The sequence below is a fragment of the Saccostrea echinata genome, unplaced genomic scaffold, assembly GCF_033153115.1.
Source record: "Saccostrea echinata isolate AGI-Se365-2 ecotype Australia unplaced genomic scaffold, CSIRO_AGI_Sech_v1 ptg000013l, whole genome shotgun sequence".
In the NCBI taxonomy this organism is placed as follows: domain Eukaryota; kingdom Metazoa; phylum Mollusca; class Bivalvia; order Ostreida; family Ostreidae; genus Saccostrea; species Saccostrea echinata.
In genome coordinates this window covers 5,389,633-5,403,381 of record NW_026889762.1, presented here as the reverse complement: position 1 = coordinate 5,403,381, position 13,749 = coordinate 5,389,633, and the positions used below count along the sequence as shown (strand labels likewise).

General features: G+C 30.7%; 1 protein-coding gene across 1 annotated transcript; it reads right to left on the bottom strand.

Annotated features, from left to right (window-relative positions):
- Positions 1 to 4,525: 4,525 nt before the first annotated feature.
- LOC133186201 (uncharacterized) lies at positions 4,526 to 11,980 on the bottom strand. The gene is made up of 4 exons (XM_061321435.1): positions 11,801 to 11,980; positions 11,122 to 11,369; positions 10,018 to 10,086; positions 4,526 to 4,726 (listed from the first exon to the last, which is right to left on the bottom strand). The coding sequence occupies exons 1-4, from the start codon at positions 11,871 to 11,873 to the stop codon at positions 4,526 to 4,528; spliced, it is 591 nt and encodes a 196-aa protein (XP_061177419.1). The 5' UTR covers positions 11,874 to 11,980.
- Between the last annotated feature and the right edge of the window lie 1,769 nt (positions 11,981 to 13,749).

Below are 13,749 nucleotides of genomic sequence, written 5' to 3'. Positions count from 1 at the left end.
ACATATAATAGGAAATTAGAGTTAGTATTTCAGGTAAATTAACGAATATTTAATTTATCTCCGCAAGAACGATACCACCAGCCTAATATTATGCTATTCAGTATATATTTATGAATAAGCAGAGATTACAATTATTTTGTTCAAGTACATGTAATCAATTGTTAGGAACAAGTAAATTGTAAGAACTTGTTTCCGATCCATTTGCTTATGTTAATAAAATATGTTCAAAACAAACAAACGATCTGTTGAAACCACGCTGTTGGTAAACTACAATTCGAATTTCCTCCATGCTAATAAGTATACGTAAGTCTTTATCAATGAATAAATACCAGACGTTAACCGCAAGATATTGGGTGCATAATATATAGTCAATATATCATGAATAAGTATTTTAAAAAATCATAATTTGTTATTACTTACCAAAATTTTGTCTGACTCCTATTTCTCCGAAGGTCGTAAAGGATACCGAGGATTTCCGAAAATTTTCGGAAGGCATTGCGCACGAAAACCTTGAAGTTGATGAACACGAAACTCTAAAGCTCATTTTCTCGTAAAAAGTTTTATTCTATTTAGCAAATTGTACATACCCAAAATTAGTGGGAGAACAATATCTAAAACTAAATACTAGGAGAAATAAGACATATATAGCAGATCTTATTTAATTTTGCAAGTTTTAGCTGGTCTACATAATGACGATATATAATAATACCAATATATACGTTGCTTGAAATTTAAATTTAAAAATTTCTATAATCATAAAATTTTGGCATATTTTTTGTATTTAAGGGACAAAAATATACTAAACTAAAATTAACTATTGTCAATTTAATATTAAAAAGTCATTAATTTTCTGTTCAGAGAGGGTCAAAATGTTAAGGCGACCGGTTTTGGTCCACTTATTCTACGAGGCTACTTAATGCCAATATATAAATATGAGCGGTCTCCTAAATGGCACAACCATATATATATATATATATATATATATATATATATATATATATATATATATATATATATATAATGTTTTTCATTTGGAACCTTGAAAAAATTAATAATTCTTGTTATTCTATACTTCATTTAATATCAGGATAAAACCATAAATTATTCTTATATAATCAATAATTAATTTTACAATTGATAAAATAACTTGATTTTTTTTTTATTTACAAGATCAGAAACACATTATAAAATATTTTATTCGGCTCATTTCTTTGATATTTAAAAACAGACTAAAGTCTACCTGTAAATAGATTCATTTGCACCCCATTCCCACTTAGCCAACACAGCTTTACCTGTATTTTTTCAGAATGTTGGCTAAGTGGCAAGACAGTAGATTTTGGACATCTTGAGTATTGGGGCTCTCCAGGTAAATAACACCAGTACTACATGTACATGTACCCCCCTTTCCACAGGTAACCGTAAGGTAAAATAATTAGGTCTTTAAAGATTCATTAACTAAAATATAATGTTGGTGTAGTATTCTACCTTTAAATGACTACATTACGGATGAACACTGTGAATCTTTCTTTGTTAGTGTAGACTCAAAAGTTAATAAAAATGTTTATGTTACTATTACCTCGTGCAAACAAGAGATCCACTGTTGTTTTGCTTTTAAAATCACCTTGTTGCTATGGGATTCCTCCATATATCTGTTATGCATTTTGGGTGACCAAAGGGAAAATTCAATTAAATCCCTTTTTAAAGCACACACTTTATTGATATATCCTTTTGAAATTGTGAATATTTTGTTTCACTAGCATATTCTGAATTTCTCTAGCAGTATATGTTTTTTTTTTTATTCTAGTAAATCACATCGAAAGAAAAATTTAAAATTATTTAAAACGAAAGTAGCAGTGCTTTTCATATTGGAGAGAGGCTCCCAATGGGGATCACCAAAAAGTAAATATATATTGGAAATTGTCAGCTAGACAATGATAATCAAGTATCGATATAACTTCCCTGTGATGAAATTTTAGCAACAAGAGGCCCAAAGGCCTGAACGGTAACATGAGTATAATGAAACCCTGTTAAGGATCCACATAATGATTATAAAATTTAGCAAAATAAATTGTTAGAGGTATATTTATTGCTCAAATACAATAGAAACAGGGCAACTGGGGATCAACAATGTGGTTAGTGTGGTAATTTGCAACAACTCCTGAAGGTGCATCTTTTTTGCCTATGTCTGCCAGAATTGCTTAAACTACAATTTGTCATTAGCACCAATCGTATCAATGAAATAGTGTTTTTGCAAATAAATATATATATATAACTCAGCCAGAATCGGCTACTCAAATGACTTCTTCTGACCTTTTTAATAATATTTAAAAGTTATTTTGTTTACAAGTCAACCTGACCTTCAAAAAGTATGTAATTAATATGTAATTTTTGATTTAAACCTTTACAATTCTCATGTAAATGACATATTATTTACATAAGTTCCAAAGATAAATTATCTTATGTGAATAATCAAAGGGGAAAGGCATCTTTCAAGGTACAGTAAACATTCTGAAAAAGGTACTTTTTTCATCTTTCAAGGTACAGTAAAAATTCTTTTAAAAAGGAACAAAAGAAGCCTGGCCTAAAATCAGAATCCCTAATCAAGAGACCATGAATTTCACAAATCTGTTTTTAAAAAAAAATTTTCCTAATTACAACTTTGTAGTTTATTAGCATGCTATAGATGTCCAGGAGCAGAGAAGAAACTTTTCAAAACAAGAAGCTTATAGGTTACAACGCTCAAATGTGTCACGTTGGCCTTGATTTATAAAAACTCTTTCTCCATCCCTGAGTATACAATCTTGACTGAGTTTGAGCCCAAGCGGATTATGATAAATGAACTTTTGTCCACACACCATGGACATGCTTAATATGACTAAAATGACACTACTGTTCTGGAATTTTTTTTTTCAGAATAATTCCTCTGTTCATGCATCATGTAAAATTTTAAGTCCAACCAGTATCCATGATTTGAGAAAAAAAAATCAACCCATGCGTTTGCATATACATGTAATATGATTTCGTGTGGCAATGTTACTCTTGAAATATTTATTTTTTCTTTTCCATGCATTCACATGTCAAAGATTCGCCCCCCCCCCCCCCAATGTGGCCTAACTCTACTATTCTAAATTAATACATTTTCACTATGTGATCAAGGAAACCCCGCCCAAACACCCGAAATCCTCCTAATGGGCATAAATTTTATAATATAGGTATAGAGGCATATTGCTCATCATTACCATGCACTTATATTGCCAGATACCCAAGAGCAGGGGGGGGGGATTTTAAAAAGAATTGCATTTTCACTATATGATCAACATTCAATAACGTCAAGGTTGACGTCAATTATTTTTACTCTTTTTCAAAGTACACACCTTTTAGGTAAATACATTTCTGATGTTTTAAACTTTTTTGGTATACGAAGCACAGGCAAAACCTGTTTTTATCTGGAGTCTTAATAGCGCATACTCTTTCCATGTTGATGTTTTCTTGTAAATATCAATTGAACTGTTGAAATTGAGCAATTTACTAACTATAAGTCTTTTATCGTTGTGCTTTCATCATTTACTGCGTCGCGTATGACGCCAATACGGTAGCGCCAATTTCCTGAGGTCTTTCATCATCTTCTATGAATTCTCTTTTTTCCCTAAATCGTTTATGTTACTTGTAAGCTACAGCCAGGGAAACATGAAAGGCATCCCCAGCCATCCCCATCATCTGGATAGGTTCTTGTAGTGTCTTCCCTAGGAAGAAACAGGATTTGATAGCAGCCTTTGCTCCCGACGTCATTTTGATATGGCTTTTAGAATCACCTGTTTCTTTATAACCAAGTGTCCGAACGACTTCAAAATTAGAGAATATGACATCATTCCGTCATTGAAGATGATACCATAGTGACGATATATTTAACGCCCTAATAAAAAAATCTATTGCCTGTCAATTTGAGTATTTAAAAAAAAAGTAGTGCATTTTACCTTCTGCGCCGCAATGAGTCATAACATAGAATTAAATATTTTTTTTTTCAGTCATTTCATTTATATTTATAGATTTCATTGATAGAATATTGAAAGGGCACTATTACGCAATCTAAATATATCGCGATCGTCTACGAATTCATCGAACAACCCTCGAATTTTCAGACGTAATGAAATACTGATATCTGTAGTTTCTTCACGCAAATAAGATCTCACAAACTTGGCAATTCTTACTAAGCCCTAGCTGTCCCTAAACTAAAATTTGTGTTTTGTAATTTTGGTTTGATACGGTTCCAGAACTTTGGATTATCTGTTATCTTATACTAAGTTATAATCAGAATATGTACTGTGACATCACATTATACTCAAACTAAACGTATGTTTACATCACAAAAATGTACTTTTTCATCAAGTACTCTTTGGAGAGAGAGTTTTAGGGATAATATTTTCTATGCATGCTACATAATACCTTCTTTTCTAATGTGGACTGGTTCAATGTTTAACATTCTCAAACTTTTAACTCGAACCTGTAATCAGCCCTTTCAAACAATTTATTTCTCTAGCAGAGGCTCATAGAAAAGTTCCCCAAGTCTCTCTGTGATGTCTTTGATGAAGCCATACGGATTTCCTAGGACATTGAGACAAAAAAATACCACATAGATCTGACGCAAGATCTGCTGGCGGTAGTGAGAGAAGGTCTGGGTCTGCATTAATTGGAAAGAGAGGAGGACACCTCGTCTCTCAAACCCAGTCTGTCAATATGATAGGAAATTATAGAATACAGGAATTATATTTAATTTAGATCCCCAGACTTTCGATAAAATGGAAGGGACTCAGGATTCCCATGTATTCTAAAAAATCCAGTGAGTGAATACGATGATTATAGAAATCATAATTTTTTTAAGTAGCAATCATTGTATGAATTTGGAAAATAATTTACAAATCTTATGTCTCATTGAAGAAAGTATAATGGACACCACAGTACTATAAAGTTAAAAATGCTAAAATTTACACTATACATGTAGTTTTCAAGATCTACTTAAAGCAACTATTATTTCAAACTTCTTCAATTCTGGACTGGTCTGTTTGAAACTTTGCTATCTCTAAATATTAATTTTTCTTAGAATGATAAAACATTCTGCATAAATGTCATCAATGGTTCATGGCAAAAAAATAAAAAAATCCTTGGCTCGTAAAGAGTATAAGGAAACTTGCATATATTGCAAATAAAAGCTGATAATATAAAGAGTAATCATCTGTTGTTGTTTTTTTTTTCAAGTGATAACTATTATATTTTTCTTGAGTTCAATGTTCTTGACCTCTGTGAAGGTCACTCCAATTGAACAGTGGAGGAATCCTTTGATGTCAGATGCAACACTTGGCTGGATCTCGAATCAGATTGGGGTTCCCCCGCAGAGAAAAACTCACATGGACTTCTCAGCATAATGTTGTAATAAGAAACTTAGCAATAATCAAAATTAAACTCCTATATTATTCTTATCAATATAATATGCTCAAAAGCCCGTTTAAACAAAACAAATTGAGAGCAAAGCAATCACGGTCCTATGTTAATATTAGAAATAGGATCAGGTGCCACGGAGAAGGAATCATCCTCTCTCGACTAGTCACAATTGCTGTGAGCCCTTTGTCTTGATAATGAGTCATACAAGAGGCCCAAGAAAAATCAAATCTGACATTGGCTTATTTATTTCAGTTAGGCTTTGTCAAAAGTGTTAAAGATGGTAATGAAAAGGCTCAAATAGTTAATGAATGGTTTTGCAAAACTTTCTTACATTTTTCAAAAAGGTTGCTTCTTGAATGACGTGTACTCCAAGAAATCCAAATGGCGGAGTCGTTAGCAAGGGTAAATAAAACAAGTACAATTATATTGATGAAAGAAAGCAAGCATAGCTAGAATAATATCTGAAAGCAAAACCAGAATACATGTATATTATGAACCTCAAAAATTCTTTCTGACTCTTAAAAGTTTACTTGAAAGGCTCATAATGACCTTGATTTTCAAAGTAAGCGGAAACACTGTATTATAAAATATAATTAATTCTCTCACTGAGACACTGTGCCCCTTGTAGAAATCAATTCAACTATAATTATGATATCTCATGTTTATCTTTTATCTCCGTTTTGAAACTCCTTGAGGCTTGGGATTCAATGTGTATGGAAATGATTTCCTGTATTATGTAGTCTTGTACATTTCACATATAAAAAATACTCTTTTGCTCGCATGAAATAAACAAAGAGGTTAAAATCTCTAGCTATTGTATAAACAGAAAAAAAATCTTGATTTTACTTGAAATCCAGGAAAAATGTTGACAATGTAAAAACTTTCTGTCAGTTGTCCAATGGTTTTTTTTATCTCTCACACTAAAGAGCTTACAATTATCAGAGGGAAATCATTCAATCTTTAAATGAATGCAAGTTATTTTAATCATAATTTTTTCTCACTTATAGATAGAATACCAACAATGTTTTTGAATGTCTATTAAAATTAGATGTTATTTTTATTATTTCTGCTAGTAACATAAATTGAGGAAGCTGCATTCCATTCAATAACATTCCCAAAAATTACACTTTTTCCAGAAGAAGCAACTTTATACACCGCTTCCATGGTAACTACGCAATATTCATATAATCTTACAATGTTTTTGGAGTAGTTTATGTAGCAGTTGCTGAAAGCAGAAAAGTGCTGAAACTCAGAGCGAAAAATTACCACCCGACATTTTTTTTTGATTTGTTCAGTGTTTCTACCATTTGTGTTTTATACTTTCAGATGCCATAAGTTGTCTACAAAATAGAAATCCATAGATACACATCTCGTTATGAAGGTAATTTAATTGATTGTGGGTACCTTGATGTTGATTAAATAATATGTTTCATATAGACAATCTGATGCGTTGAGGTCTAAGCAGAATGATTTTGGTCAACCCAGCTTTGAATGACTTAAATTTTGTTGAAGTAAGTGAACTCTGTTGTTCGGCGACTCCACAGTGATAGTTTTAATTACGGTAAACCGACTTCTGACCACTGTGACCAAAATTCGCCATACAATAAACAATATACTTTTACATGTGTTTTAATTCTGAACAATGCATACGTTGCATATGTTGAATATAAATACAAGCAAAGGGCCTATTGGTCTCTGTGCTTGGATAAGGCATTATTGTCTTTGATAATTGATAATATGTGTCCATTGATATAATGAATAGATCACCAACGCTGGACTTAAGGCGTATTTACACTGTATGATTTGTCAGATATGACTCGCCACATCTTACAAATCATACCGTGTAAATAATCAACATTGGGGTATTCATAAGCCAGGTATGAAGTCAGATGAGGTCAGATTTCTGACTCAATTGTTTCATTTACATTGTGTGATTTATCAGATATGTAGTTCATTAATATTTCCCTCCAAATTTCTTGTTTTTAATTTAACAATGGAAAACGGAAATTTAATTACTATCTTTCCGTCTCCTAATGATAGCAGCAATGTACCCCCGTAATTTGGCCATGTTACATATCACATGGCTCTATTCTCTCTGGCAAGTCAGATTGTTTCAACCAATCATAGGAAAGGTCAGAAAAGTTGATCTGAATTAGGTACAATTAACATGGGGGTATTCTAGAACTTTTGCTCCAGCTTAATTTTAAGACTAATGTGATATATAACATGGCCAAATCTAGGGGGTGTGAGTTTTCTCATTTATCAGATTAAAATATATTTCGAGCAATTTGGTCATGGAATTTCAACATGAAAATTAAGGTACTCTAAGATAATGAAAACACAGAGAATATGTTTTTATTCATGCTTGAATAAAATCTTGATTTGAAATATGGCAGAAATATTAATCAAATACCATATAAAAATATATAAACTTGTAAAACATCTTAAGTACAGTAAGCTATATAATCACAAAAGTTGTTAAAAGCAAATATGCATTTACACTTACATGTAATACACTACTGTACACTCCTACACAATTTGATTGTTTAGTTATATCCTCATTACATAAACGTCGTGAAAATGGAAATTTCATAATTTATACGGCAAAGCTATTTGTTTTTAACTCAATTAAATATCACAACGTCAGCGGACGTAAATACATATATTCACAAGTGTATCAATCTCTATAAACAACCTCTAAAATATGAAACCAGAAAATGATAAAAAGAATATTGCAAAACAATTACAGTTTGTATCTATGCGTGAGTAAATCTTTCCGAAATAAATAAAAATTAAAATAATGCAGATGTAGAGGGATATCGACGATCAAATAATTGCACAGAAACATAACAAGCAATATTGTAAAGTACTTCGAAGCCTAAAAGATCATATTTTCAATCCTTAAGTAATTTAAAAAGAAATGATCATTACTTCTGATGGAGAAACTTTAAAATTCATAATTTTACTATACGTAGTTCGTTTAGTATGATAATGTGGTTGCCTTTGTCAACAGATGCTTCATCACCGCTGCTTCAGTTTAAAATTAGCTTTTCGTTATAGACTTCCTGTAACATAGTCTGGCTTTTTACTCTCAATGCCAGGCCTCCAAAATCTTGTTGATTTAATCTTAGAAAAGAAAGTTTATCTGAGGGCTGAAAATGTTAAAAAGATAAGAATTTTACATTGAACACTGAGTCATCTAAACAAAAACAATTAGGCGTATTTGAAATAATGTGACATAATCTTTAAATTATTTTGTATCGATGATTACAATTATGTAGAGAATGATTTGAATTCTTGAAAAGGAGACCGATGATGCAGATATTTACAAAAATAATATCTTTTACTTCACTTCTATGTTGTCCCTAACAGTAGGTTAAAGAACTTATAATTCACCGATTACGTCTTAATTATTTATCAAATATAAATTGAGTTAAAATCATATGTTGTAATTCTGTCAAAACGACAAACATATTTCACGGATTATTTTTATCAATGGTTTCTTTTAATAAAGATAAGCAGCCATTTACAAAACTCGGTTAAACTAGCCTCTGTCAGTTTTGAAAACACCCCCCCCCCCAAAAAAAAAAAGGGAAAAAAAAGAAAATAGATATGAAAAATTCAAAACAGTCAGAAAATCGAATTATATAAAATGTGGCGTAATTAATTCATTTACTGCAAAATAGAATCCTGGCAATCTTTTTTGAAATAGGGTTACAGCACGGAAAGATTGTTATAAACTATTAATAATTTAGTGTGTTTTTCTTTCTTTATTTGTTTTTTTTTTTTTTTTTTGTTTTTTTTTTTTTTTTTGGCTGTTGTTTTCGTTTTGTTTTTTTTTTTTTTGTTTTTTTGTTTGATTGTTTTTGGTATTCTTTCAAAGAAAATGTAAAAAAAAAAATATTTGCAAAGATGCTTTAGAGTTTAAAATTTGATATTAATAAATTCATAATATAAATATATAACAAAAATGTCCAGAAGATACAGATAGCCGTAAAATTCTCTTTTTAATAAAAGATAATTTTTGAATAGATGTATAAAAATTTAATTTATTTATATTTTTGAAACCTTTAGATGAAACAAAGAAATGTCAACTATTCTGTGAAAAAAATTAGATGAAATGAAGGAATTAAAGGAAATGAAAAAAAATCATATTTCCATTTGGATTACTCAGTAAATAATTATATGGCATTCCTCCTGAATGTAGTATTAACATTGCACAGTCGTATTACGATGATCGGAGTTGTTATATATTGTACACATTTCGCCAAAGCTTTATAATGTCACCGATATAATTTGACAGCTAAAAATTATATATATATATATATATATATATATAGATATAGATAGATATATATATATATATATATATATATATATATATATATATATATATATATATATATATATATATATATATATATATATATATATATATATAATTTTTACTATGTGGTAATTTTATGGAAAAAAGAGCTAATTTTTTTTTTTTTTTTTTTTTTTTTTTTTTTGCTAGCGAGCGAAATGTTATGTCAGTTAAATGTCGTGGTGCCAAGTATTGAACGTTACACGTTTACTTACTTGTTTTGTATGTTCCATCACCTTTATGATCTCATTTTGTAGAGCTCCATTACTCAACCTCAGTATTACCTACAAAATAGCTTTATGCATATACAAGAAAAAAAATTAATTTTTTGAAAATACATTTACAATTTTAATAAAGGAAGAACACAAATTATCCAATTTCTAATTTCAAGGTATATTAAAATAGAGAAATGAGGTAGAACCTAATTAAATAGCTTTAAAAAATATACCTTTGTATCTTCAAAGTTAAATTCATTCTTGCAAAATGAAATTCAAAGTTTGGATATTAAAAAAAATGTTAAGATGACGACACAAACTAAATTACTATTTTCATTTAATTCAAATCACAAAATCACAGTTTTCTGTAGGTTACGTTGAAAGTTATTTCTTTCTGTTTAGTGTACAATTTTTGTTCTTTGTTTGTTTGTTTCTTGTTTTGTTGTTGTTGTTGTTGTTTTTTGTTTTTTTTTATTTTTTTTTTTGGGGGGGGGGGGAGGGAGTAGTGGTTGTTTTTGTTTTTTTTGCTTTTGTTTTTGTTTTTTTTTTCTTTTTTGTTTTGTTTTGTTTGTCAACAGAGTGAAAAAAATAAGTTGATATCATAATAATGCATAAAATTCAAAATAAAATCGTACATAGTTTATGTGTTTTATATTTTTTTTGATATTTTGTGCTTTAAACAGTTACTTGTTAAATGGTCACCTTGAGTGTCCGTTCAAAATATCAGCTGAGATAAGTGTTCTAAAATTAAACGTTCGTAATTGATATCCAAAATCGTTATACGTACATACAGTTCGATCATCTGACACTGCACCGGTACTACAACATATTCTTTCATTTTTATTTGTATGCAAAGCATTGTTTGATTACATTGTTAATTTCATTATTCCGTTAAAATAATCGATTGAAATGGAATTATAAAAGATAAGAACAATTTAGAATTTTTTTTTTCGTTTGTGGGGGTTTCTGGGGGTTTTGTTTGTTTGTTTGGTTGTTTGTTTGTTTTTGGTGTTGGCCTCAACGGTTTATTCTCAAGCGTAGATTTTTTTTTGGTGTAATACACATTTTTTTTTTCAGAATGACGCGAGTGAATAAAAATGTCACCTGAGTCAAATCTCGTCCTTTTTTCTCGAGATCATTTTTATCTAATTTTCTTGTTCCATCATTTTCATGGACGACTTGGTTTCTGTACATCCGGATTCTTTCCACGTCATCGGCCTGGGTTAGATGGTTTACATCAGGAGTCTTTCCCCATCCATTAGTGGGTGATGGGAGACTAGGAGTGCGATTCCGCAGCATCTGATACATCATCGTCACATCAAATGAGGAAGATGATGGGTCCGATTTGTCAGCTACAAAAAATATGAGGATTAAAACAGCATTGAAAAGTAAGTACACAGAGTAAATTTAAATTTTACTCTAAACTGAAAAAAAGGTGATTAAAGGGATCGATGTCCCTTTTTTGCATCAGGGTAAGACTTCATATAAATGAATTACTCAATACTCATGAAGGAATGTTGCCTCTGATAATTAATCCTAAAAGTTTTGACCAGATATATTTTTAACAAAATGGCAATGTTTATTCAAAAGGGTGAATGTATTAAGTATTTACAAGGAAGAATCAGAAGAATTGCAAACATTTTTGCGGTAACTCGGTTACTTAATCTTTATTCACACACGAGAAATCACTGTTCACTTTTATGAAATAAATCAGTTAAAACTAACAAACATTAATCCTACATTGTTATGGAGGCGTCAAGTGAGTATAACATAAGTTAGTTACCTGGGAACAAACGATCAGACTGATCATCACTGAGACGAAATGTTTTCTTCACTCTGTCTGGTTTTGCAGACATTCTGATTTTGATGAGCTCTTGTTTTGGGAATATCGTATCAAAATAAATCTGCAGACCTTCCCTTCCAACAATTGTAAGTTTTTCAAATGTCTTGAAATGGAACTTTTTTAGTCCTTCTTCATAAAGTCGAGAAAACTGGTCTCCGGTGGAAACAGAGACTAACAAAATATGTATGATAAACTTTAATATACGAAACGCAAAAGAAACGCAACATCCTATTGGGGGGATATCACATATAGGATATAATTTTGTATCTTAAAAGTAAGGACATCTTCAACTTTGTCAATATTGGTAATTTAATGGTTGAATGATTTTTCATACCCTTAGCGGAAGTTAAGTTTCAGTCCGCTTGACAGAAATCAAAAATTGCATGTTTAACAAAACATTTGGCAATAATATGGGGTTTTAAGGGTTTGTATCTGTTCATCATAAGTAATGCAGCAATATTCCGAAAAATAAATCCTCCTTTCTTTTCCGTAAGCGATGCCAAGGCTGCCTGAAAATGACGTAAGTACGCATTTCCATTGCTCTAGCTGGAAAATCCCAAAATAAAGGTGATGAAGAGATGCAGATGCAAATATTCACTACATCACTCCTCAACAGGCTCTTATGTATCATTAGCATGAATGACAGTCCTTGGACCGGAAGTCCAAGGGTTACTACACCGCGCTAGGATAGAGAAAATTCGACCTCAGCATGTGAAAAACAGGCATTTAAATATGACAAAGAATATTTCTTTCGCTCAGATCTCGAGATTGATGAATCTATTGCATCGCAGAAATCAAGCTGCAATTGTTGTGCATGGCAGTCTTGCACGCTGTAATTGAATGGCCGGGTGGGGCGGTATTTTAACAGTCATGTCATACTTTCTAAAGTTAAAAGATAATCATTGAACATTTTTATCAAATCTCTGATGTTTTTAAATCGAGTTTTACCTCACTGTATTCATTTTTGAAAATCATTAGATACAAAAAATCATATTTGTAGATTACTGTTTATTGAGTTTCTTTTGCGTTTCAGTATATAATGATAAGTATAATAGAAAGTTGGCGACAGTGAAACATGTTTGAGGTTGGCAAAAACTATTATACACAAGATCGAATAAGGAATATATGACATATATATTGATACAGAAATAGACGAAATACTACTGTATGAAACAAAATAACATGTCATATGAAACTCGATTTCTAATCACATGATCTGGCATTCATGTGATTTAAGCTATAGCATCGAGAATGTCATTTGACAAATTTCAATATTGCTGAGTCATACACTTATCCCATATGATACAGATATCTTTGCCTAAACAATGATTGTTTTCACTGGATTAGACGCTGTAATAAAAATATATGATGCAGGACTCTGTCAGTGTTGAAGAAGTCACATATTACTTTTACATTTTTCCCCAATTTTATACATATTGGTTTCAGAAACATAAACAATTTTGCATAATAATATATTTCCAGTTTATATAAGAAAAATGTTGATATATGTATTTAAGAGGACTTTCAAATTTTCTTATCAACTATTTAAACAGAAACGGAAATAAAATTGGATTGATAACGACTATACATTCCATGCTAAATTTAGATAAAAAATATTCATAGCAAATTTGCATGAAACCTTGGACTTACAGACAACTTGAAACTAAGCAAAAAAGAAAAAAGAACGAATTAAAAAAACACAAACCTGGCTTTTCAATTTCAACATCCTGAAATGTATCGAAAAAGATATGCAAATAACAAATCATTAAAAAGAACATTTAAATTGAATAAATTTTGCATTTCTTAAGAAGAAATTGTCTAGATGAGAAGAAAAGTTTTATCTAAGTTATACTTTACCGGCTTCCAGTAACCAAGAAGATCCGACTCAC

What these genes read in the sequence shown, in the direction of transcription:
- LOC133186201 (XM_061321435.1), bottom strand. Translation starts at nt 11,873, where the DNA reads ATGTCTGCAAAACCAGACAGAGTGAAGAAAACATTTCGTCTCAGTGAT. An exon ending in GTCTGATCGTTTGTTCCCAG is followed by an intron (nt 11,370 to 11,800) that starts GTAACTAACTTA and finishes TATTTTTTGTAG; the next exon opens with CTGACAAATCGGACCCATCA. An exon ending in AAGGACGAGATTTGACTCAG is followed by an intron (nt 10,087 to 11,121) that starts GTGACATTTTTA and finishes GCTATTTTGTAG; the next exon opens with GTAATACTGAGGTTGAGTAA.